The 26275-nt window shown below is 35.3% G+C and overlaps 1 protein-coding gene across 1 annotated transcript; it reads left to right on the forward strand.

Annotated features, from left to right (window-relative positions):
* Window positions 1-392: 392 nt before the first annotated feature.
* LOC110025606 (hypoxanthine-guanine phosphoribosyltransferase) lies at window positions 393-26111 on the forward strand. The gene is made up of 3 exons (XM_020726183.1): window positions 393-764; window positions 2792-2956; window positions 25787-26111. The coding sequence occupies exons 1-3, from the start codon at window positions 465-467 to the stop codon at window positions 25883-25885; spliced, it is 564 nt and encodes a 187-aa protein (XP_020581842.1). The 5' UTR covers window positions 393-464; the 3' UTR covers window positions 25886-26111.
* Window positions 26112-26275: the final 164 nt, after the last annotated feature.

Below are 26275 nucleotides of genomic sequence, written 5' to 3' on the forward strand. Positions count from 1 at the left end.
TAAAAGGGAGTACTTTGATTGGCATTTTGGCAAAATGGATAAAAGGAAGAATTTTGATTGGCCTCAAACTTGGGCAATAATTTTTCGTTGAAAGAGAGTCAGAAATAGTGACAGTAGTTATCAATGACCATGTATGGGGATATCGAGCGGGTGCTTTGGACAGCGGAGGAGATCGTCGCACGCATTTCCGAGCTCGGAGGGGAGAGGCTACATAGTAATTATATTCGGGTTATACCGGAGGTTACAAGGGGGTATAACTCAGATATAACCCCATTGTACCCCCTAAATAACCTCTAATGTACGCAACGCTGCGTACATCTTATGTATGCAAATATTTCTCCTAAAAGGGAGTACTTTGATTGACATTTTGGCAAAAAGGATAAAAGGAAGAATTTTGATTGGCCTCAAACTTGGGCAATAATTTTTCGTTGAAAGAGAGTCAGAAATAGTGACAGTAGTTATCAATGACCATGTATGGGGATATCGAGCGGGTGCTTTGGACAGCGGAGGAGATCGTCGCACGCATTTCCGAGCTCGGAGGGGAGATCTCCAATGATTTTCAGCGATTCCCGTCTCCTGTCGTCCTTGTCGGCGTAGCCACCGGCGCTTTCATCTTCCTCGCCGACATTGTCCGCAATATCACTCTTCCAATCGCCGTAGATTTTATCCGCGCCGAGTCTTACGGCTCAGGAACGAAGTCAAATGGCGCTCCTATCATCTCTTGTGACCTGAAGCTCGATATCAGCGGAAAGCACGTAATTTTGGTATGTTTATGACTAGATTGGGCACTAAAGTTCTGTTTTTTTCCCCTTGAAAGGGTGAGCTATAAATCTCTATGTGGTTTGAACCCCGTGTTTTTGGAGAAGCAAACTTCTTAGTGTTAGTAGAAAACACCATTCAAAAAGTAGCTGAAATTTTCTGCACGTTTAGGGTCACTTTTGTTTTTGTTTTTTATTTTTATTTTTATTTTGTTTTGTTTATGTAAACATTCCAGATGTTTTGATACTTCTAAAAATAAAATAGTAAAAATATATAAAAATAATACTATGCAATAATGCAAACATATTTAAAAAAAAGTAAAAAAGAAAACAAAAGTAGAAAAGAAAAGTGTTGCCAAATGGTGGTTTGGTGTGGTTAAAAGCTAGCAATGATTTCAAACTAAAAAAGTCTACTTAACATTTTTTCAAATGACGGTTTTACATTTTAAACTTACATAAGCCAACCCAATATTCATTCTTAAACAGAGTAAGTGAAAAAAAAGGTAAACATTTTATAAAATTCAATCTGAACTACAGGCAACAAAATGAGCCCCATGGGGCTTTTTGTTTTGCAAATATCAGCTTGGTGATCTGGGTAATGTCATGTTAGTAGATGCTAGTTGTTATCTTTGCTGAGAGCTGTCTAGCGGTTAAAATAAATGACCATGAAATTCAAAATTTAAAAACATTATTCATCTCTTGAGATAATATTAAATTGTTAAGTATAATAATATTTAACCAGAGATACTTTTATATAGGACATTGTTATTAATTTAAATAACACTATTATTTAGATATCACTATTATCTAATAACAGTAGATATCACTTTTATCTAATAACATTGAATCAAACAACCATGCATCACTGGTTGGAGTTTTTTTCTTAATTGTTCAAAATGCCCGAGGCTGGTTTCCAAGTGTGGAAGATTATTTATCTTGTTAATTGTGGATTAAATTCTATATCCGATCTGCTTATCCATGTCTTTATTAGGTTATTTTGAAAAAGAGTATTGCTATAAAGTTTGAACTTAGTATGAATATTATAAATTCATAAATTTTCACGATCGTTTTCGAATATTCTAACTATGCTATTTTCCCTTTCTTACATTTTACCAGCCGTAGTAAATGTGAAATAATTATTCTTTTGTCATTTTCTTCTTTTGAAGCTTTTTGTGCTCGATAAAGTGAACTTTTCTAAGGTGGTATTTGATTTGTAATTCAGTGGCGTGTATAAATAGCTTTCAGTGGGATTCGAATATGAAGATATAGTCATGGGCTACATTAACAGGTTGCTTATGCCTAAGTCTTGTACATTTTATGCTAATCAGTATCAGTTTGCTTGGTATGGAAGACTTTATTTTTCTTATTACGAGATGTAATGATAAAAGGAAAATTTTATTTAGGTTTCATTGGGTTTCATGGGGATGAAAAATGTGTTTTAAAAATGGTTAAATTTATTAACTTTTTTTTTGTTGGTGTAGATAGAAATAAATATTGGTTTATAGTTTCACAAACCTACGTAAAATTGTAATGTAATAATCAAATTTTCACTTTTAAAATGATTGAAAATGAAACTTTTTTTTTTAAATATTTTATTTATTTTCCATCAATCAAATCAACTCATAGGGGAAACTTTTACCATTCAAATAACAATTTTTTCATTTACTTGAGCTGCATTTATTATAAATCAATGGCTCTTTTTTTTAAAATTTTTTTGAAACATTAATGTCAGCTTAATTTAAAACTTTTGCTTATTTTTTATTGCTTATGAATCTCAAGTCTAAATGACAGTAAAGCAAGAATCCAGCATGTTTCTAACCATTCGCATTGGCACTGAATATAATTAAGTTTTTAGGAAGCTTTCTTTGTTGATAATTTTCTAGCATTATCGAGAAGAAAGAACAATATTTTATAAAATTGAATATAAAGCTTAACAAACACTATGGCTCACCCTCTCGTGGATATTTCCTTCTCAATGCCTCTTTTTTTTAACTTATTTAAGATCTAATGTATATTGCTTGATGTTTTTCAAGGTTGAAGATATTGTAGACACAGGAGCCACCCTTTCCTGTCTCATTTCACACTTAAAGTCTAAAGGAGCATGCTCTGTCTCAGTTTGCACATTGCTAGATAAGCCTGCAAGAAGGAGAGTTCATTTTGATCTCATTGGTGAAGGAAAATTTTATCGTGGGTTTGAGGTGTGTTGTCTTGTGAAACAAATATCCAAATTTATTATCTTCTAGCTATTTAGTGAAATATGGGTGGTATGGTCATAATTTTGATGTTTGCAGGGTAGTTAATTTTCCTTTCTTGATCCATATCAACTTTACCAGCAATGTATAGTATTGATCTTCCTTTACCCTCATATGACATTATTGCATTTGCCTTGTCAATTAATAATAATCTTACTATTTAGCTTTGCATTTTTACGTTATATCTATTGCTTCAACATCATATGGTAGTTTCTTTTACGGTAAATGCTAGTGGAACCTGTGTTTTGATAAAGAAGTTATTGTAGTTCAAACTTGTATGCCTATGATCTTCTAGGTATAGATTAAATAAGCAAATTAAATGAGATTGACTAAGTTATTGGTCATGTGGGTCTATTCATTTAGATTGATTGAGCATAGAGAATTAGTTCATTGAATCAAGTAAATTTATTTTTTTATGTAAATAAGCAAATTAAATGAGATTGACTAAGTTATTTGGTCATGTGGGTCTATTCTTCTAGATTGATTGAGCTTAGAGAATTAGTTCATTGAATCAAGTAAATCTATTTTTTTTATTAAGAAATTATTATTGCTCTGACTAGTATAACTTTTTTTATTGCAACATATATTTTGACAAAGAAAGTATTGCAATTTAAACTTATATAGCAATAATCATTTCGGGCTAGGTTAATTAAGCCAATTATGTGAGATTGGCTAAGTTATTAGTGATTTGGGTATGCTTTTTGGATTGATTGAATTGGTTCATTGAAACAAGTTGCTCTTGAGTTTCCATTCGAGTTAGTCATTAATTATTAGTTAATTAGCAAACAATAGCATACTTGAACATTGTAAGTCACAATTACCAGTTGCTCAAGGAGTCACCTTGAAGTATTGAGCCTTATAAAGGGTAATCATCGAGGGCAAGTTGCCCATTTGCACTATATAGGCAATACATGAACTTTAGTGTCTGCTCATTAATACTCAGCTAATTGCACTCATTCTTTGATATTCAATAAATCAACACTATTGACCATTACCTGGTAGTCTTTTTTTTTAATTTTACTTGATCATACAATATATGTTCTACATTTTTAGTCCAAGTGGAACCAATCTTCTAACTTATGCTATATTCAAGTAAAGCTAAATTTCTGGCAGCAACTGCGTCTAACAACTCAAACAACAATGATTTCTTATGCAGCTCGACCTATAATGAAGAACTCAAAGTGAGTCATTTCTTAGCGTCATGGGTCACAAATAGAGTCTCCTCTCTCAAAGCAAGCATAATCTTAGCCTAAAACCAAATTCATTTTTCGAGATCTTGGCAAAATTGAGTAGGATTCAACTATTTTTCTCTTGGCTGGTTCAAATACAATGATTTTTAATATCTAAATAGTAAGATGCTTTTGAAAATGAATGAAACCAAGAAAAAGACTTAATAGTGATATTGAAATTAGAAAGGTACTCCATATAGCAGAGGGCTTGGCGACTAAGTAACAACAAAATAAATTTTAGTAGATTGGATAGTGGATGTTGCACAATTTCAGTGAATATCTCAACCATCAACTTGGTAAACAAATTTCTTTTATATGAATCTTCGTTCTCTTTATGGTTCTATTAACTCACTCATTAATTGGTGTTGCATGTTAGACTTCAGTCACGGATATATGGGTGATCCGATAGTAGCGGTTGTATACTTGATTATTTAGTTTTACAAAACCTTATTATATATTTTAGTGTTTTATCTAGAAGATAATTATATATGCTTAAAGCTAGTTCAATTAGAAGTGGATGTACAATATGAAAATTTACTATCACTTTTTAGTTTTTATTGAAACTTCCTAATGGAGATTATTTTACTCCCTTCTACTTCCTCTTTGTTTGTTCTGGGTTACACCATGTGGTATTAGAGCCATGAATGACTCCAACAAATGCCTCATCTGTGACCTTGTTTTCAATTGGGAGTCTGGACATAGTGCTATCTTCTCGCATTGGTGAGCATGGCAAGGTTCCAACTAATGGAGACCCCACTTTGCAGAATTGGGAAATGTGGAGGCCCTTACGTACCGATTCATCCAACTCACATGACATCATCAATTCTAAAGACAATTGGTATCTTCCTAGGCAAACTTGCATGAATGTCTTCAATTCTAAAAGCGAGACAAATTTTTGGGCTAATTCTATGCACAAGCATGATGTAGGAAGTAGAAATCAAGAGGATTAAAAAAAAAACTAGATATACGAAATTTGGATAGACATTTGCACTTAGAAGATTATATGGATTGGGATGTAATAACTAAATAAATAAATAATAATAATAAGAATAAAATATAAAAAGGGAAATTTCAACGGATAGATTCGATTTGATCAATCATCTGATTTGTTTTTTTTAGATGGCAAGCATCTCATTTCAACAAGACGAAATAGAGAACGAGAAGGAAGAAGAAATAGAAGGAGGTCGTCTCCATCTCATACCTTAATGACGACGCTAAAGTCAAGCAAGAAGCCAGGATCGTACAGGTAGGAGAGGTATGGGGCTTCCTACTCTCAGTGACACAAACATTGAAAGTGTGATGGCGCTAGATATGAACTGGTTCTATGTGTCTCTAGGGCAAAGAAGGAGACATCTCGTGAGAAGGAAGAACTGGAAGGACTTATGAATATTGCGATGCGAGAGGAGGAAGCCTAGTGCCTTAACTGATCAAAGAAGAATAGAAGAGAAGAAGAGAAGAGAAGAAGAGAAGAGAAGAAGAGAAGAGAAGAAGAGAAGAGAAGAAGATCAAAGAAGAATAGAAGAGAAGAAGAGAAGAGAAGAAGAGAAGAGAAGAAGAGGTGGGTTGCGTGTGGCGACTTTAATGCGAAGGAGAAGGGATGTTTGGAAACTTCGCTTGCAGAAGGAGGCTTCGAACCTAGCAGGAGATCAATTGGTGGCTTCAACTGGTGCAGGAAACTATAAAGATGTGAGTGGGAGGGGATCTTGATCGCTTGACTGACAATGTCGAGTGTTGAAGAGAAGCACGGTTCAAGCTAGCTTGTGGGGGAAGTGTGGAAGGCAATCAAACCAAGATTTTAAGGTAACGTTAAGGTTTTTAGTGTGTTGTATTTTATTTAGATTAATTAATTAATTGAAATTTTAAATGTTAATATTAATTTTTGGCTAAATCAGAAAATATTATATTGAGGAATGTTTGAGATTGGAGGGAGAAGAAGTTGAGATATAAAAGGTACGTGTTAATTGAAAATTTATTTGTAAATTAAATAGATAATTAAGTATTAAAATAAATTTTATTGCTTACTAATGTTAGAAATTTGAGTTTGAAGATTGATAGGAGTAAAAAGTCAAAAGGTTTGAAGCGAGTAATTAAACTTTTAAATTATTGTAATATTTCTTACTTTTAAATATATTCATACTTAGAGTTTTTCACTATTAGATTTTATATCAATGAAATTAAATTATATTTGATTCTTCATATCGTTAGTCATGAAGTATGCATGTTAAAAATTGTTGTCTAGATAATTGCATAATAGTTTATTTTATGAAGATATCAGGTTATTACATGACTCTTATATTCTAGTAGAGTTATATATGTTAGATTATTACATGACCTTTAAATTCTAGTAAAGTTGCATATATTAGATTATTACTTGACATTTATATTCCAGTAAGATTGCATTTATTCATTAGTAAATAAATGTAATGCATCTCTTAAAAAAAAGAATGTTATGAAGAATAAAATAGTATATATCTGAATGTTTGTATGTGTATGCTAAGAAAAGTTCACCTACTTATGATACAAGCAATGGAGACCAATGTACGCGCATGTGTAGATGTTTTCGTACTGCCCAGACAATTGTGATAATTAGATCACTAACCGTTGTGCCTATGGGAAAATATCGACCAAAGACGAGAAGACATTTTTTCACCTCAGTCAGTAATTTAGATCATAAACCACTATGGGATAATATCAGTCAAGGTTGTTTTGGGTTATGTTTTAACGGTGTTCTTGAGACATATGACTGCTAATAGTATGAAGTAAAAGTACAGTTAAAAATTAAAGAGTATAGTTAAAGTTAATGCATATCGAAGTTTAAGTTATTTCCATTGAGTAAATGTCACTGACACATGTCTTAAATTATTATATGACTTTTTATAATAAAATTTGAAAAACTAGCATGCAGATTGCTTTCTTTCTTTGGTTTACTATAGTTTAGAAATGTAATCGCTCTGTTGTATTATCTTAGATAACTCATTATGTTGTTTTAATTTTTTTTAAAGTTTTAAACTTTTGAATAAGATGAATACTAGAGGAGTTAACGTGTATAGGAAGTGAGATTAACAACTAGAAATGTAAACTTTTATTTGTTAATTAAAATGTTTTCTTTAGTTGCTCTTTCGATTAATACTTAGATATTAAAATATTAGTGAAAATTTAGTTTCACTGTCCTACAATCTTTTCATGCCTTAGTTAATTTAAAGCTCTGGGTCAGGTTGTGATATGGGGAAAAGTTGTTGAAGCCTTTTCTGAGTACATGAACATACCGTTGGGAAAATGAACACAGTATATTTCATGTAGATTAAAGGGAAGAGCAGTAGTTTGGTGGATGAGGATGAAACAACTAATGTGAAGTCACTTCGTGCATTCTGGTTATGAGTAAATCCTATAATTGTAATATCAAAAATGTATACCAAAAATGTGTTCAAAGTTATTGGTCTGTAAATGCCTACACAAAAGAATTCACTTCTTGCATTTTGAAATCTTTGATTTTAGGTTACGGAGGAAGATATTACTAAGTTTTTGAGACCATATAAGGTCATTATAAGTTTTTAGTGATGTCATTTTTTTTAACTAATGCTCTTATAGTTTTAATGGTTTTAATGAATTAGATTTTTAAGCTATATGTTGATTAATTTATTATTTTATTCATCGATAATATTTTTATTTATTTCAATACTGATGATGATCATGTTGAGCATTTAAAGATTATCTTGGAGCAGTTGAGGAAGAATTATTTGTATGCAAAAATTTTGAAATATGAATTTTGGCTGCAAAGTATTATATTTTTGGGACTTTTTATCAATGGTCAAAGGATCTCAATAGATTCTCAGAAGTGAATGCAATAGTATAATGACTTATCCCAAGAATGTTACAATGGTTTACAGTTTTCTAGGTGTAGCAAAATATTACTGAGGTTCGTCAAAGGATTCTCCCAAATAGTAATGTCTCCATCCAAGCTTATGAGAAAGGATGTCATCTTTGAATGGACTGAAGAATATGAGTGTAGTTCTTAAGAGTCTAAAAAACATTTGGCAACTTTACCAATGTTAGCCATTCACAAAAAGATTTTAGATTTACTATGATATATCATTGAGGGGTTTGTGATGTGTGTTTAATGTATAATAGAAGGGTAATTGCCTCAACATGTTGATAGTTGAAGCTTTACTAGAAAAATTATTTGACACCATCTAGAATTCTGGAATTGGCTATTGTAGTATTTGCTTTAATGATTTGAAGACATTTGTATTGAATGAGATGTGAGATATTTATTGATCATCAGAGTCTAAAATACATCTTCATGTTGATAGAATTGAACTTGAGGTAGAGAAAGCAACTTGAACTCATGAAAGATTATAGTTTGTAGATGCAATATTATCTTGGGAAAACTAGTGTAGTAGTTGATTCTTTAAGTTGTTTATCCATAGTTAATACAAATTGGATCATTACTCAAAATTCTGAATTAATTAAGAATTGGAAGCCTTATAGTTATAGATTATAGGATTTTTTAATACTATATATTTGCATCAGTTTAGCCAACATTAATTAACAAAATTAAAGAAGCTCAAAAGGCAAGCAGTGATTATCGAAATTAGTTGAGCAAGCAAAATAAAAAAAGAGACGGAGAATCTTTGTAGAAAAAGTTATAATTATGGGTACCTAGTGATTCAGATTTGAGACAAAAATTTACAAGAATCTAATTATTCACATTATAGGCAGTATCAAGCTATATAAAGAGTTGAATAAATGTTTAGTTGCCAAGCATGAAGAAAGACGTTGAGTATGTTTTCATATGTCAAGATTGTCATGTATTAAAGCCCAATATCAGAGACCTGGTTATGATTTTGTTATAGGATTTCTTAGATTTAGGCGGGTTCTGATACTATGTTGGTGATTATTGACAAATTAGCCAATTCAACTCATTTATTTTAATTCATGCAAATTGATTCAATTGCAAAGTTGGCCAAAATATATATTAAGAAAACTTTCAGTGGTGTTCCAAAAGTGATCATTAAATCATGGATGAAGATTCATTTTCAAATTTTGAAAATGTATTTATAAAGGTTTAGGAGCTACATATTAGTATAACATTTCAGCCAAAAATTAATGAGTTATCGAAAATAACAATTCAAGTATTATAAGAACTACTGCGATTTTGTGTTCTAAATTTTAGAGGCAGTTGAGAAGACCACATTTTGATGATTAAATTTGGATACAATAACAGTTATCAATTTAACATAAAGATGGCTCTCTATGAAGCTTTGTATGACATAAAATGCAAAACTACATTAAGCTAGTTTGTAAAAGGAGACATATAACTATTGAGTCAAGAGTTAGTTTATGAAGCCACAAAGAAAATTAGACTAATCGAAGACGTATTTCAAGCCGTTTAGGATCGACGACAAAAATATTATGACCTATGATAGAATGAAGAGCTTGAAATTTGTGATTTTGTGTTTTCAGAAGTCAAGTTTATGAATGGTACAACTATATTTGGCTAGAGAAGTTGAGCCCACTATTTAGAGGCCATTTGAAATCATTGTGATGTGGTAGCTTACAGTCTATCAATGACAGCGATATGTCAGGCTTCCCCAATATATTTCATATATCAATGTTGACGAAATGGGTTATTTGCATGAATCACAGGATCCCATTGGAGGAAATTGAGGTATAAAGGGATTTAACATATATTGAAGAACCCATAAGAATTATAGAATTTGATGTTAGGAAACCAAAGTTTTAAAAGTGTGGGCGTTTGGCATGGCCTTTTAGCTATTATGGGGCGAAGCGTAAGCCCTAAGGTGTCGGGCGCAAGCCTCACAATATAAAAAGTATAAAAAAATAAGGAATATAAATATTAAAAGACAAAAATAAATTATTTGTGCATAATAAAGAAATTATTCCTATGTATTAAAATAACTCATGCTTGATCAATTTTAAAACAAGTCTTCTAAGATTAGAACCTTCAAAGTATTACCTTAAATCCACCATAAAAAAGTAGAAACATATAAAAATAAGTACATATTTGAGCCAAAAAATAAAATTTGTGATCAATTGATCTCAATCCTTGAAGGTTATTCATTCTTCAAATTCATCCTCAAAATCTTGTTCTTCACCAATAGTTGTCCAAGTCACAACTAAGTCCTTCATATTCTCTGCATTCATTTTTTACTTCATTAAAATCATAATCATGTTCAATCTCAGATGCATTCATAATTTGTTTTTCCTTATCATTATTGTCTAAATTATAAATACAAACAAAATGATATTTGTAAATATTTAAAATCTTTTTTCTATAAGAAATTTAGAATGCATAATTTTGTAAAGAACAATTAAATGTAAATATGTAACTTGTTTTTTCATTCTTTCTTTTTCTATGAGAATATGATGCGGGCACTCAGGCAGCGCTTGATGGGGGCGCTTTGTTTGGTGGATAGAAGGCCCGCGAACTTTCACGGGTATAGCAGGCAGGTGGGGATCGTGAACTTGTGTGATACAAATGGGCGCAAACATTGGAATTTTGGGTTTTCTAGATTTTTCTTGGCTTCCCACTCTCTTCCTTTTTGTAGAAGCTTCTCTGTCTGTGATACAAATAGGCGCTAAGGCAGCGCTCAATGCGGGCGCTTCGTTTCCGTGAATAGATGACCCGCGAACTTTCGCGGGTATAGTAGACAGGTGGGGATCGTGAACCTGCGTGATACAAATAGGCGCAAACAATGGACTTTTGGGTTTTCTAGATTTTTCTTGGCTTCCCACTCTCTTCCTTTGTGTAGAAGCTTCCTTTGTCCGCGGGGTGCCTATAAATTGTTGTCTTGAAAGTGGAAGGGCAGTGCTAGTAGAGCCGTCTTTCAATCTCATGTGGAGTTTCTTTCTCCTTTGTGGGCTATATTCGAGGAGGTGTTGGTGCTCTGACTGTATCTTCTCCGAGGTGGTGATCATATCCTCTCTTCTTACCTTTCACAAATCTTTTCCTCCACACTCCTCAGCCACCGAACTCTCCCTCCGCCCCCCCCGACACCCAACCATTTCATTTTTCTTCAGGTTATTACTGTTTTCGTGACTTCCTAACCTCTTTCAAACTCTTCTCAACCACCCCACTACCATTGCTAACCAACTACAATCCTTTTCTATTTGTTGTCCCTACAGTTCCACACCTCCCCTTCACTACTACCTGCCTCCCATGGTTGCCTTCATGCCTCCAAATCATCCTTATTCCTCTGGTCGACCTTCACCACCCATTGGGATATATTTAAAAGTGTTTGTTGGTATCGTTTTTATGTTTTGTGTTATTATTTCCGTTCAAGTCATGTTGTCCTTTTTTAATATTAATGAAAGTTTGTTTTTGTGATTCCACTCTTTTCCATACTTGTTCCAATATCATTTGGTATCAGAGCAAGTCCAACCCTAGTCATATCCTTGGGTTTCCTAACATCTGTCCCTACCCTATTCACCTCCACCAAATTTTTTCCCTATAATTTAGCCATGCCATCGTGAAGAGGTACTCCAGACTCAACCCGGGAAGGGATTCAACGAGAAATTTGTTGTCTGCAATGCAGGCTAGCAGAACTGGATGATAGAAACCATGAAGAGATTAACATCGTCCGTGATCGACAGTCTAAGGGAAGACAGGGACGAGGAGAATCTGTTTCACAAGAAAGATCACAACGACGAGGAATATCGACCACGCTGTTTTGGCATCCAATTTCGAAGAAGGCCGAGAGAAGAAGCCTCTTATGAAGGTCAGCGGGACTTTGACATCAAAATGGACCTCCCAGAATTTGAAAGAGATATGGATCTCGATGAGTTTATCAACTAGCGACAATAAGTTGAACGAATTTTCGTAGGGTTATCAAAAATTGCCCCGACACGCCAACTCGACTCGAAAAAATTCGTGTTAGGGTTGACCTCAATATTTTTTGAGTCGGGTTCGGGTCAGAGAATTCGACTCATTTATTATTCGGGTCGGGTACAGGTGGAACCCAAAAATTCAAACATGACCCAAATAAACACGAAATTTTTGGTTGAGTTAGGGGTAGCGGGTCAAGCTTAAGTTATGGTCTGGTTCAGTTCTTAGTTTTCAACCCGTTTATTATTTAGGTCGAGTTCAAGTTAATCCTCTTTTGGGTTAGGTCATTTTCGGGTCAGAATCGAACTCGACCTGTTGACCCGAATTGACTCCCCTAGATTTTTGAATATAAAGATGTACCAGAGGACAAACGAGTCAAGCTAGCTGCCATTAAACTAAAGAAAAATGCCTCTTTATGGTGGGCAAATTTACAAAAATAGAGGAAAAGAGAAGGCAGTGAGAAGATAACTAAGTGGGAGAAGATGAAAAAGGTAATGCAGAAAAAGTATCTCCCACCCCACTATCGCCAATATATGTTTTTTAAACTCCGCAACCTGTAGCAGATGGATCTTTCAATTGAGGAGTTTACAACCCAATTCGACCACTTGCAGCTGAAATGCGAACTAACGGAGCCAGAGGAACATATACAATAGTCAAATATCTCAGGGGTCTAAAACCTGCCATCAGTAATGTGATGCAATTGCAACCATACTGGACGCAAGGGGATATCCAGACATTAGCATTGAAAGTGGAAAGACAATAATAACAAAGCAGGCAACAGTCATCCGTTAGGCAACAACCTTTAGGCAAGCAGCCACCTAGAGTCACCACGATCGACAAGGGCACCTCAGTAGAGCCTAGCCAACTTGAACACGGGAATGATAGTCCAAATCAGAGCGAGAAACAGTAGGAGAAAGGTAATGCCTCCAACATTGTACCAGCCAAGAAATGTTTCAAATGCCACAATTACGACCACATAGCCTCCAACTGTCTCACGAGTAGAGTAGTCTCACTTACTAATTAGGGTGTGTGGAAGAGATTAGCGATGAGTAGAAAGCTGATGAACATGCTGAGGAGTATCAGCTTCTCCCAGATGAGGGAGAGGCGCTTTTGATTCAACGGATTTTGTGGGCTTAGGATATTAGGGATTCGCAGTGGCTTCGTCACAATATATTCTACACCCACTGCGCATTAAACGAAAAAGTATGCAATCTCATTATCGATGGAGGAAGTAGCAAGAATGTGTCATCAACACCAATGGTAGATAAATTGAGAATCACAACTTTGAAACATTCCCAACTATATTCACTGACTTGGTTGAAAAAGGAGAATCGAGTCAGCATCAATCGGAGATGCTTAGTAAAGTTTTCAATTGGGGGTAGCTACAAGACCAATGTGGTGTGACGTAGTTCCATTAATGTCTGTCAGCTTCCATTGGCAAGACTGTGACATTTTACCAGAACACTTATTCTTTTACAAAGGACGAGAAGTGCATTACTCTCCTTCCTTCGATGGAGCCCGAGATCACATGTTCCCTTATCAGCAAAGCAACGTCAGTGAAACTAATTTTAGTAATGATACCAGATGAGAGGATCGAGACACCCGTCCTAGATACAAGATAGATATGGTTGAGGTATGTCAGGTCGATGCCATACCAACAACACAACTGCCATGTGAGAAGGGTCGGATTACTCTCACTGCATGCCCATTTGAACCGATCGTGGGTTATTCTTAGAAGATTCAACAGTTTTAGCGTGGTCCACAGCCTTAGGAGGACCGATCGATATGGACATTTGCTTGCAATCTTGGAAAGACCTCAAATGCCTCGTGCGACAATGCAGTCGCCAGTGGGATCCAGGATGGCTAACAACGAAATGAAAACTTCTACTTATGAAGTCAAAGCGGCCCCAACTATAGAAGACTGATGCATGAGCTAAGGCAGTGCCCGATGGGGCGCTTTGTTTCCGTGGACAGAAGGCCCACAAAATTTTGCGGAAACAACGGGCAGATGGGGATCGCGAACCTGCGTTATCCAGATAGGCACCAACAGTGGAATTTTGCGTTTTCTAGATTTTCCTTATCTTCCCACTCTCTTCCTTTGTGTAGAAGCTTCTTCCGTCTGTGGGAGTATAAATTGTTGTCTTTGAAAGTGGAAGGGCAGTGCTAGTAGAGTTTTCTTCTGATCTCCTGTGTGGAGTTTCTTTTCCCTTTGTGGGGTGTATCCAAGGAGATGGTGTTGCTCCGGCTGTATCTTCTCCGACGTGGTGATCATGTCATTTTATATTACCTTCCCCAAATCTTCTTCTGTCCACTCCTCAGCCGCCGAACTCTTCCTCCATCATCCCGACACCTAGCCATTTCGCCTTGTTGGTTATTGTTGTTGTCCCGCCTTCCTAACTCCTTTCAAGCTCCTCCCAACTACCCCGACACTGCTGTCAACCTCCTACATCCCTTTCCTACTTGCTGTCCCTACAATTTCACACCTTCCCTTCACTACAAACCGCCTCTCATGGCTACCGTCATCCTTCCAAATCATCCTTTTCCTCTAGTCGACCTTCGCCTCCCATTGGGATGCATTTTAGGAGTGTTTGTTGGTGTCGTTTTTATGTTTTGTGTTGTTATTTCTGTTAGAGCCATGTTGTAACCCTATTTTAATTATAATGAAAGTTTGCTTTTGCGATTCCACACTTTTCCCTACTAGCTCTGATATCAGAATATGTTATAAAAATATTTTTTTTCTTGTGTAATATTTTGTGATTTTTCATTTGCATTAGTCGTGGGCAAATTTTTTATTACATCAATATGAAATACCCGTTCGTCTTCATTCATCCAAGAAGGTTCTTGTGGAAGCACTGGATCTTCTTTCTCAACTACCCACTTATCATCATAGTGTATGTTATTTATCAATAATTGATCGAAGTCTTATTTTTTTCTTATATTTCTCTCTCTCAATCTAGTATTATATTTTATGTATACCAGAGCATTCGACCTCTTGTGCTCAACCTGTTTGCTCAACCTGTTTCTCTTCTTAGTATGAATCTAAGATAAAAAATATTATTTTTAAGAGGTGACTATAAAAGCAAATAATAAGTAACATTACATATTAAAGTAAAAAAAAAATATGATCAAATCCACTTCTAGCAAATTGCAAACATGAAAAAAATTGATAAAATTGTGGTTTACTATAGCTAGTGTTCTGTAGCAAATTTATAACATAAGAAAAAAATCTGCGGTTTATTGTAGCTATAGTGAAATTACGGTGGCTATAGTAAACTCACTGTAGCTGTAGCTACTGTGTAAAACAACAAAAATAGTAAAACAATAAAAACTCATCACCAAATGAATCGGGTTGAGCCTGAGGGAGAGCAATGCGGCTGTGGGAAAGAAGCAAGAACTGTGGGTGAGGGACGCGTGTATGATCTTCTACCTTCCTACCAAAGAGGAAGTCACCGGTTGGGGGGGGGATCACCTGTTGTGGGAGGGACGAAGCAGACGAGATTGCCTGCATGCACGATGAAGCAGACGCTCCTTTGCACCGGTTGTGGGAGGAAGCAAACAACGTGACTGCAAGCTGTGAGAGGGATAAAGCAAACAACGTCAGATTTTTTGTGACTACGTGCGAGGTAGGAAGCAGAGGGTGTGGGTGATTTATTGCGTGTAGGAGACCTTGAATCAGCGTGAATTGGGTAAGAATGTAGAATTAAGGATTTTTTTAACCTTTTTATTTGATTAATAGATGGGGTGTACACCCCGTGAAACGCAAATTCCACTTCGGGCGTTCTTGGGCATAGCCCTGTGAGCTTTATGCCTCCCTCATGGGCTTGGGGTGAGAGGGCTTACGCCTCACCTTGGGGCGCGTCTGATTAATGCTTTTTTAAATAAAGGAAGAAACTAAAAAATCGATCAATTCTTTTTGTTAAGATAACATGGAATAATGCATTAGTTAAGGAGGCAACTTGAGAAAACGAGTAAGAAATGAGACAAATTCTCCCACTTGTATCAGTGATTATTAAGAAATTTCAAGGATGAAATTTTAATAAGAGGAGAATTTTTATGCCCAATTTGACAAAAAAAAATTAAAGCTTGTTTTAACATATACCCTGTTTTTTGTACCTCTCTAAACTTGATGATATTAGTTCTATAAATTATTTTATTTTGATTAAATTTTATACAAAAATATATAAATTATTTGTAAAAGACTTATTCTTACGCGTCGTCATTGAGAGAGCTTTTGGTGTTTTAAAAAAGAAATGAGTAATGTCTCGCGATATGCCATCTCACCCTTTTTCCATACAGGTGCAGATTGTAGTTATCACGACAATTCTCCACAGCTATATTCGTCGACATCCTTCCCGCAATGACATCAACTTCCGTAGGGCGGACAAGGATCATAAGCATGTCCTTGCAAAGGCATATGAGTACCGTCCTGAACAATCTTTATCACAAACTCAAAATGATGTTCTCGAGACTTGTACTAAAGAAGAGAAAGGTGCAAGCGAGATGACAGAGTTGAGGGAACGAATTACGAATGCAATAGTAGGAGGATGATTTTAGTATTCATCATATTATTAATTGTAATGATTTTCGAAGAGACTCACTATTTATTGTATTTGTATTTTATATAGTTCATGTTTATTTCCATTCATTGTGTATTTGATATTTGATTATTTGAGTTTTTTACGTTGTTTGTAAGTATTTTTTTCTTTTGCATTTCTTTTATTTTTCTTTTGGTAGGTTTTAAAGGTCTGTGATAAGACGTTTGACCTTATGGGTTATTTTGGATGATCTGCTTATGGCCATGGGTTGGTGTCTGTTGGCCAACTTTTTGAAAAGAAAATTTTAATTTAATTTAATATAAAAGGTTATATGATTTTTTTTTTGAAAATATTGGTGTTTTAATTTTAAAAGATGAGACTGAATGGATCACATTTGTCCAATAGTTTACATAATTGTGCCCGACATCGCGAATACTACACATTCTCGAAAGAAAAGTGTATACCTTGACGATGAACCCAATCATGCAAACCAAAAGATTTGTGACATCTTTTTTGGTCTGCGAATCTTTTATGTGTGACCGACAAGTTGCTCTACTTAATATAAGGATTATGTAAGGTTTATTTTACCTGGGTTCAAAGTTCCTTATAGAGGTAAGACTCTATAGTTAAATACATCTCAAATGACCGACGTCACTTGAGAAAACTTTCGATAATGATCAAAGACACTTGTTTTAAACATTCAATGTTTAGGTTTTTATGGTAAAACGCGGAAAATCAAGTGGAAAAGGACCAAATAGGAGCAATTATTTTAGGAGTTCAAAGGAAATGGTAGGGGGCGTCACAGATTCTGAGGAGAACTTTCAGTGACTTCCAAACTATTCTACTATATGGCTGTGTTTTTAGAGACGATGCCATTTAAGTATTCAATCCTACCAATTTTATTATTTGGGGCTTACACTTGCATATTACCGGATTGTGCAAATAGCCCACGAAGATAGGAGGGTTTACATTGTACCAAATGACAACCTCGGAATCTAAGGCGAGTCAGGACTTACGCTGCACAACACGGTAGCACATGAGCTTAAAAGAGGGTGTGAGGGTTTACGTCGCGATAGGAGAACCACCTCGAAGTCCTATGGGTTGTTATTACTAGGAATGTGTAGCTGGTGCAGATTTATCTTGTTGTTGTAGAATGATGACCAACTCCACTTGTTGCTTGCTCCATGCTCTTCATTGTGCTACCCACGGAGTTGGCTCTGAGCCTCTTGTCGTAGTAGTAATTCCAGGGTTTAAGGGTTTGAGGTTTGTGATTTAAATGTCACATTTTGTTTTGTTCGTTGTTGTTCAAATGTTGAAATGTTCAAGGGGGAATTTTAATTTAATTTGAGTGACACCGGTTAAAATTCCACGGTTCCATCATTTCAACATCACTATTTTCTTTTGAATTTACTTAGTCTACATGAGTTAAGTCCATTTAGACCGGATAATTCCTATTAGCAACCGTAGGTTATCTCATCCTATAGATTCTCGTAAATAAAAAATGGGTGGATTAAGGTTATTCACCAGGTTTAAAACTATATAAATTTTTGAAAATGCATTTTTGGTGGTTATGTAGGTATGTAATGCAAGTAAAACATGCATGATAAAGTAAGAACAAGACAACAAAGTAAAGTAGTAAGAGACTGCAGTAAATAACTATAAATGCGTGCCTGGGCCTCTCTGTTACTGTTGCAAGGTTAGTATATCAATGTGAATGTAAACATGTATAACTAAGGATTTCATGGGCACATCAAACATGAGCATATGTATGTAAAAGAGCAGGTGACACATGAAAGCTCGCGGACGACCTGTAAAAAATTTAAGTCAGGGTGAGCTCCGAGTTGGGTTGTGTGCTTTATATTCCAACTTTGGATAGAAGCTATCGACCCAAATAATCTTAAGAGGACAACTTCTGGCCATAATCTAAACACTTAACCAGTGAACCTTTATAAAATTTTTTTTAAATGTTTATTTAACTTTTCATGCATGTAGAGTTTATTTAGCAGATAAAAGTAGTGTTGTTGCAAATGTATCTTTTTTATTATTATTTTTTTAACATCCGTGGAAATGCATGAAGGAGTGTAGTATCTGTGCAAGTGTGTTAAGAAATGACATATTCTGCCGGTTGCTCGCTTCAATCGAGTTAGAATTACCTGACAAGGTTAGGGGCAACTTCACACCAAGTGTTGGTGAATGATATCATCGATCATGCTCTCCTCTCATTGAAGGTCATCAATGCAGGATATACCATTCTATTCTCCTACTTTAGCACTCATAAGTAATGTCATCACTGCCCTCGCCACCAAGACCTCCAACTTATACTAGTTTGGTGATCTATATGTGACATTAACAAATGTCCCCAATTGTCAGGAGGATTTGAATGTAATGTTCAAGATCAAATCCCAGTGCATTGGGTTTCACTATAGGTTAAGTCATGACAAAAATTTCACTATTTGATTTAATTAAAGAAGTCATGAACCACATCTTGGAGTATCCTCATGTTTAATGTTTTAATCAATTTGTGAATTAAAGTCAAGTGTTGATTTCATTATTCATTTGAAAATTAGGTAGATGAACTACCACCTATAGTGTGCTCATAAAATTTAGGAAGCCTACACTTTAACCTATGCTTGAAGTGATTTAAGATATTTTACCCTCAATTTAGTTTATTTTTCAACTAATACTCAAATATCTTTTAAGTGTTTTCCAAAAAATTAAATAAAAAATTCATATTTTTAACTTGATCATTTTACAACCTCTTTCAAAATTAGCAGAGTCAAGAGACGAAACAACAAGTGAATCGACCTAAAAGCATTTAAATTCTTTCATATTGTAACTAAATCGACCTCAAAGAAGAGTGTTTAAATTTACTCTAAGACAGTCAGCCCAAATCAGTCAACAAAATACCCCAAAACAGTGTGTAAATCAACACTTAAATGCTACATAAATCTCTCCAAAACAGTGTATAAAACAACCGCAAAATGATACTTTTAATGCCTCCAAAATAGTGGATAAAGCAGCCCCAAAACAATGAATAAATTAGCCCCAAAATGATGCTTTTAAAATAAGCCCAAAATGATGCTTTTAAAGTCTCCAGGACTGCATCCAAATAAGCTATGAAAAACATCCCGAAATGATATATAAATAATGCCCCCAAATCCCTCTCCAAAACAGTGTAAAGTGCAGCTAGGGCAGCATAGAAAATATCCCAAAAAAAAGTGAACATAGAAAGCTAAAGCATCATGCAAAACTTCAAAATAGTGGATACGCATGGCTAGGGCAGCATAGAAAATATCCCAAAGAAAGTGAACATAGATAGCTAAAGCATTATGTAAAACTCTCCAAAACAGTGGATACACATAGCTAGGGCAACATAGAAGATATTTAAGAGCAAGACTATAGGAAGCACAATAATGCCAGTTACTCTCTCCAAGAAACATAGCAAGAGAAGTTTAACTTCACTCCTGTCTGAATAAAAGAAATAAATTATAGCAATGAATCTAAACCTTATCACATGAGTTTCCAAAACATATCAAGAAATTATGGCCAAATGAAAGTGTAACATGGGTTTGAATAGCAAATCCATAACAAAGCTGCCATAAGCAAATCTTTACATTATTAGTATTTTGAAGACTCCTATTTTATCAATTACTAGAAGTTTAACGATTAGTAATAGATGCAAAAGTTGGATAGTGGATAACAGGCACACTGCAAAAATAAGGATTATCATGCAACATATTTTTTTGCGGACCACAAACAATTACTTAAATCATATTTTCTTCACCAACAAACTCAACCTCATAGCAGTGCAAAAGGAAGCTACCAACAACTGAGCTCCGCCAACAGGTTTTAGAACATCCTTTGATTAGCAATGAAATGTAATTTACCTGAAAGAACTCTCAGTGAGAACATCGAATAAAGGTTGGAACGTACTCAGATCCTGCTTCAAGGCACAACTCACAACCTCGCAACTGAAGAAGCGGGGAAGACAAATGGAATCAAGAGGAAGGCTCGAGTAGGGGCTGTTGGGCTGGCGAGGAGAAATCCAGCGAAAGGGAGAGGTGAGGGTTTCGATCGAGCAAGAGAGGGCACAATAGGGAGTTCGGTACTTCAGTGCAGGGGAGAGGCAAGCGGCTTCGGTGCAGAGGAGAGGCGAGCAGGGCTTCAGTCTTCGGTCGAGAGAGGGGGAGGTGAAGCAGGCAAGTCTTGAGCGGGGGTCTTCGGCGCAAGGAAGAGGAGGCAAAGCTGACGAGGGTTGTTTGGGTCGCACGAGAGAGGGGAGCAAGTGAGGGTGCGGGCGCGAGGAGGGGGGAAGATGGGTTCGTTGTAGAGAGGCCGCTGGCTTCAGGCCGCGCGAGAGAAGGCGAGGGCTTCGGTTCGCAGAGGAGGGGAGACGAAGGCTTCGGATCGCAGAGAGGAGTGGGGGTTTCTGTCCAGCGAGGAAGAGGCGAAGGGATTTCAGTGCATAGGAGAAGAGACGGGCGGGAGAAGAAGAGGGGGTCGAATGCCAGAAAGATAAAGCCCGTCGAATTGTATAGCCGTAATATTCAAAGTGGACGTTGCGCAAGATTACGCGGGGAATTGAACAGATTCCATTCATGCAATCTGCTAAATTGGAAAATCTTAACTCATAATTACATTCAAGTAATATGAGACTAAATGACTCATTTGAAATTTGAAAATTTGAAATTCGAAACTATTTAGCTCGTTTTCAGCCCATGTCCAACCCGAATTGAACCTTGGTTGAGCCTGAACCCGCACCCCTTAATTAAATATTCATGTGCTTCAATTTTCGTGTCATTTGCCTGCGCGCGAAACTATAACAATATGGGTGTCCTTCCTAGCTAAAATCGGCGTTTCGGACGTGCTCGCGCGAAATTTGAAAATTTAAAATTCGAAACTATTTAGTCTGTTTTTAGCCCATGTCCAGCCCGAAGTGAAGTTGGGCTGAGCCTGAACCCGCACCCCTTAATTAAATATTAATGTGCATCGATTTTTGTATCGTTCGCTCGCGCGCAAAACCATAACAATATGAGTGTTTTTCTTAGCTAAAATCAACGTTTCGGACGTGCTCGCATGGTTTGTTCTGTCATCCAGGGCCGTTTGGACAAGTTTGTCGATGATCGGGTCAAAATGCATTAAATTTAATTTTTTTTTGAATTTTCAGTTCGTGATGGATCATTTTGAAAACTGATTTTGGTTTAATTGATTGTGCAATGTGTGTGAATGTTAATGACTTGAGTTGTTACGTTTATGCCTGCTAAATGTGTGAATTGTAGTGTTTACATAACCGAGCCACGAAGGGTTCACCTAAGACCTCTTGATCCTATAGAAACTCATTTTTGGGTCTTCTACATGTTAGTACTTATCCCTTGCAATTAAGAGTTGAGTGTGTGGGACTACTCATGCGAGATCTTCACAAAAATGAGTCAAGAAGTGGTTTGAAGCTCTATGTGAGGTGGGTTCCAATACTAGTCCTCTAAGATGGTCAACAAGGAACTTCTAAAGCTAGACCTTAGGTCCGAGGAGAAAAAACCCAATACCTCACCAAAAATGAGGTCAATAGTGTCACTTGTGAAATAATAAGGAATACAACCAAGTTTTTCTCTTTTTTTCGGTGCTACAGTTTTTGAGGTCCTTCTACATATGTGACATACATGAGTTTGATCTTATGTAATTTAAAGACAACCACAAACCTTTTTTCGTATAAGGTCTGCTGTCTTATTGTAGTGACAAATTCGTTGGTTGATATTCTGAGTTCTCTGTCTAATAAGTTGTCTTTCAAAACATTCAGGAAAGATGTACTCGAGAATTTTTGGTATCTCTCGAGGATTGCAGTGCTACTGTGGACTTCAATGTTCCATGCTAACTTCACGTCAGCAATATAGCTACGGGAGAATTGTGGCTTTTTTCGGCGGGCAGATTGACTGGAAGATTCCGCCACCGAGAGTGATCGGGGATGGAGTATCCATAGAGGACGGCTTATAGCTCGTGACATATACCTTCTGTATTTTAAAAATAATATTATCATATTATTTAATGTTATTTTAATGTCTTTCTTAATTTTAGTAATCATGATACTGTCAAGTGAGATATATTTCTTTTTTTTGTACTATTCATCACTAGATTTTTTGTTTCTAAAGTATAAAATATATTGGTATGAAAGTTCTATTGCAAGCAAAATTACTATACAGATGAAGAATAGTAATTTGTCCGTAAACAACTGAGGCACAATTGCTTTCAAATTGCAAAAAACAAATAACTTATCCGCAACAGCTTCTGCGCAGCAGCTTCCCACGACAGTTGTTATGTAACAACTTATTATTAAGCTGCAGCTGCCCCAAACAGACCCTTATATTCAAGTCTTTAAAGATATGTATAGTTCGAATAAAAGGAGGATTCATCAATTATTTTTCTATTTCAGTCGGATTACATCTTGGATGGGCTTTAAGCTCATACCTTTTTGCTTTAGTTATGATGCTCTTAGTGGACATTTACGGGAAGATGTACCTTGGTGTATACTTTTTTTGTTGATGATATTTTTCTTGTGGATAAAACTAGAGAAAGAGCTCACGAAAATTTGAATTATGAAGGTCTACATTGGAGCTTAAAAGCCTTCGCTTGAGTTGAACTAAAACTAAATACATGGAATATAATTTTAATAGTTTAGCTCTAGTGACACAGTTGTGACCGTGAGTGTTCAAATTATTAAAATGTGTGAATGTTTGGTCTATTGTTCAAAGTGATAGTGATATAGATGAGACTTTTTATGGTTGTAATCGGCTGTGCCGAGCCAAGTATATCATAGTTTGGATTTGGCTTGATACAATTATAAGTTGTTCATTTTTGGCTTGAGTTTGAGTTAAGCTTTCACATATTTTTTAAGCTTAACTTGTTTAAAATTTTCAATGTTTGAACTTGTTTTGTTTATGACGAGTGAAAAAGTATTTAAAAGAGCTAAAAATTCAAACGAATATCTAGATTTTTATATAAAAAATAATTTTACAAATTTAAATAAATAAATAAATGAATAAACCGTATAACTTGTATATGATATAAACAATTAAACTAATTTATATGTTGTTATCTAGTATCTATATTAGATATATTCTCACATGAATAAATTCTAATATAGATAAAAAAATAATGATAGAAAACAAAAAAATTTAAATGAACTAGTATGACGAAGTAACTCATAATGTGACATTATTCATCGATTGTTAAAATATATGAGAAAAATCAAAGGCGGTCTGATCAAGCATAATAAAAATGAATGGACAAAAGTGTTCTCTTTTAGAATTTCATCATGCTAATTTGTAAATACTTAATAATTAATAATAAAATAAAATATAATTAAGAAATAATCTAAAAATATTATTGATATAATAACATATTGCTATAAAATCTATAATTAGATAAATTCTAACAAATCAAATTTTATTTAAATAATATATTATATACGATATGAGCTATATTCAAGCTTCATATCTAATATGTAACAAGTTGCTGGTTGAACAACAAACGAGTTTGTTCGTGAAAATAAATGAACAAATTCAACTATCTTCATCTTTAGTTCATTTAAGCTGAGTTTTAAAAAATTATTCAAGCTTGTTTATTTACTAATTTGAACGAACATGATCGAGTCTTAATCACGTCGAGTTCGAGTTGTTCATCGAATGCATTGGTTCATTTACTACCCTAGGGATGTTATCAGTAGAGTTCAAGTTGGTTGGTTGAAGTGGAGGAATGCTTCAGGTCTATTGTGAGATAGAAAAGTATCGCTAAGGCTGAAAGAAAAATTTATAAGATGGTGTTGAGACCGGTGGTGAGACTTGCAATGCTTTATGGTGCCTCTATGGTGCAGAATGTTGGCCTTTAAAAGAGAAGCATAAAATTAAGTTAAGTGTTGCCGAGATGAGAATGCTTAGGTGGATGAGTGGTTTTACACTTGACAAAATGCGAAATGAATATATCCGTGATAGGTTTGGTGTAGCTCCTATGGCGGACAAAATTAAACAGAGTCGTCTTAGATGGTTTGGTCACATTGAACATCGACCATCTGATGATCTGGTTAGGAAAATAGATGCTTTAGATTCGAATTATGTTAATAAAGCAAAGGTAAACCTAGAAAGATTTGGGCATATTGTATAAAAAATGATCTTAATTTATAAAAAATGATCTTAATTTAATTTAGAATTAAATGAAAATATGAAATTCAATAGGACGCAATGGAGAAAAGGATTCATGCAGCCGACACCACTTAGTGGGATAGAGGCTTGTTGTTATTGTTATTGTTGTTGTTGTTGTAGTATAATAATTTTTTTCATTATAATGTAATTTGAATTTTCCCTCCAATAGTGCGGAAAGTGATGTAATTGTGTTAATCATGAATGAAATGATTCTATCTCTTTTCTCTCATCCCCTTCTAATCGGAAAAGGGCCTTGAGATGTGAAACACATTGTAGCTTGGTGATAGCTCGGTGCAAAATTGTTGAAGTTCTTAAAAGACTTGGGTAAAAGTTAAGGGGTTGCCTTATGTGGAATTAATGGTGTGTTAGGCTTGACACAGCTTTTAGTGGATATGACCAAGAGTGGGGAAGGGTTTAACAAGGCTTAGAACAGTCGTAGGGAAGGTGGGGGAGTCACGGAGGCTTGTAAGATGGTGGAATAAGGTTTGAAAAGTTGGAACTTGGGAAGTTTTATTTTGGGGTTTGTGATATGGATGGAAGGACTTAATTAGATGCTTGTGGTGGCTAAGGGAAGAGTTTAGGGATGTTCTTGGGTTAGTGGCCGAGATCTTGATGAGAGGAGGGTGAGTAAGGAAAATTAACCAGTGATTTTCTTTGAACTTGTTAAAGTAACAAGCATGGAATTTGTCACCGAGTCTTTCCTATATTGAAAGCATGCCACCAAAGCTTCCTTACACATGTCTTCCATGTCTAAAATTAAAACTTTATTCATCAATCAAGGATTCCTTCATTGTTTTCATTGCCTTGGTATGAATGGAGAAGAAGCTGAACTTCCCTCTGGTTGCCAGCCATATTTTTATTTTTTGATTCTTGAATTACAAGCAAAATGCAAAATGTTCCATTGTCATATTGTTTATTTTTATTTTCATTATCCCTCGTCTATTATAATATAAGTCTCCTCTTTTCTTTTTTTGCAGTGTGGTGATGAATTTGTGGTTGGTTATGGCCTGGACCTTGCTGAGATCTACAGAAACCTGCCTTACATCGGTGTTCTGAAGCCTGAGAAGCATAATTAATGAATTTTGCTTTCGTGTAATTTTTGTGAAGGCCTCCATGAGATAAATTTATGATCTTCGGATTAGTAATTATGCCAACTGATTCTTATGAAAACTACATTTAGACTTTCACTTCTGGGAATGATTTCTACCCTACTGCCTGGGCAATGATGCAAAATCGGCTTGTTGGATCATATAAGTTTTGTGAAATTTACGTACGTACCACAATTCTTATGTATTTACATACTTTAAGACGGAAACTTTCATATTTATATTTACAACATTTTGATCTGATAAATCTATGCATGAAAGTGTATTCCACTTTTAAAAAGTAGGTGATAATGATATTTTTGATGTGATATTAAAGATTCAAGCGCTATGCATGTAAATATTAAACTTTGGGTGTTAGAT

Source organism: Phalaenopsis equestris, unplaced genomic scaffold (assembly GCF_001263595.1).
Source record: "Phalaenopsis equestris unplaced genomic scaffold, ASM126359v1 Scaffold000313, whole genome shotgun sequence".
Lineage (NCBI taxonomy): Eukaryota > Viridiplantae > Streptophyta > Magnoliopsida > Asparagales > Orchidaceae > Phalaenopsis > Phalaenopsis equestris.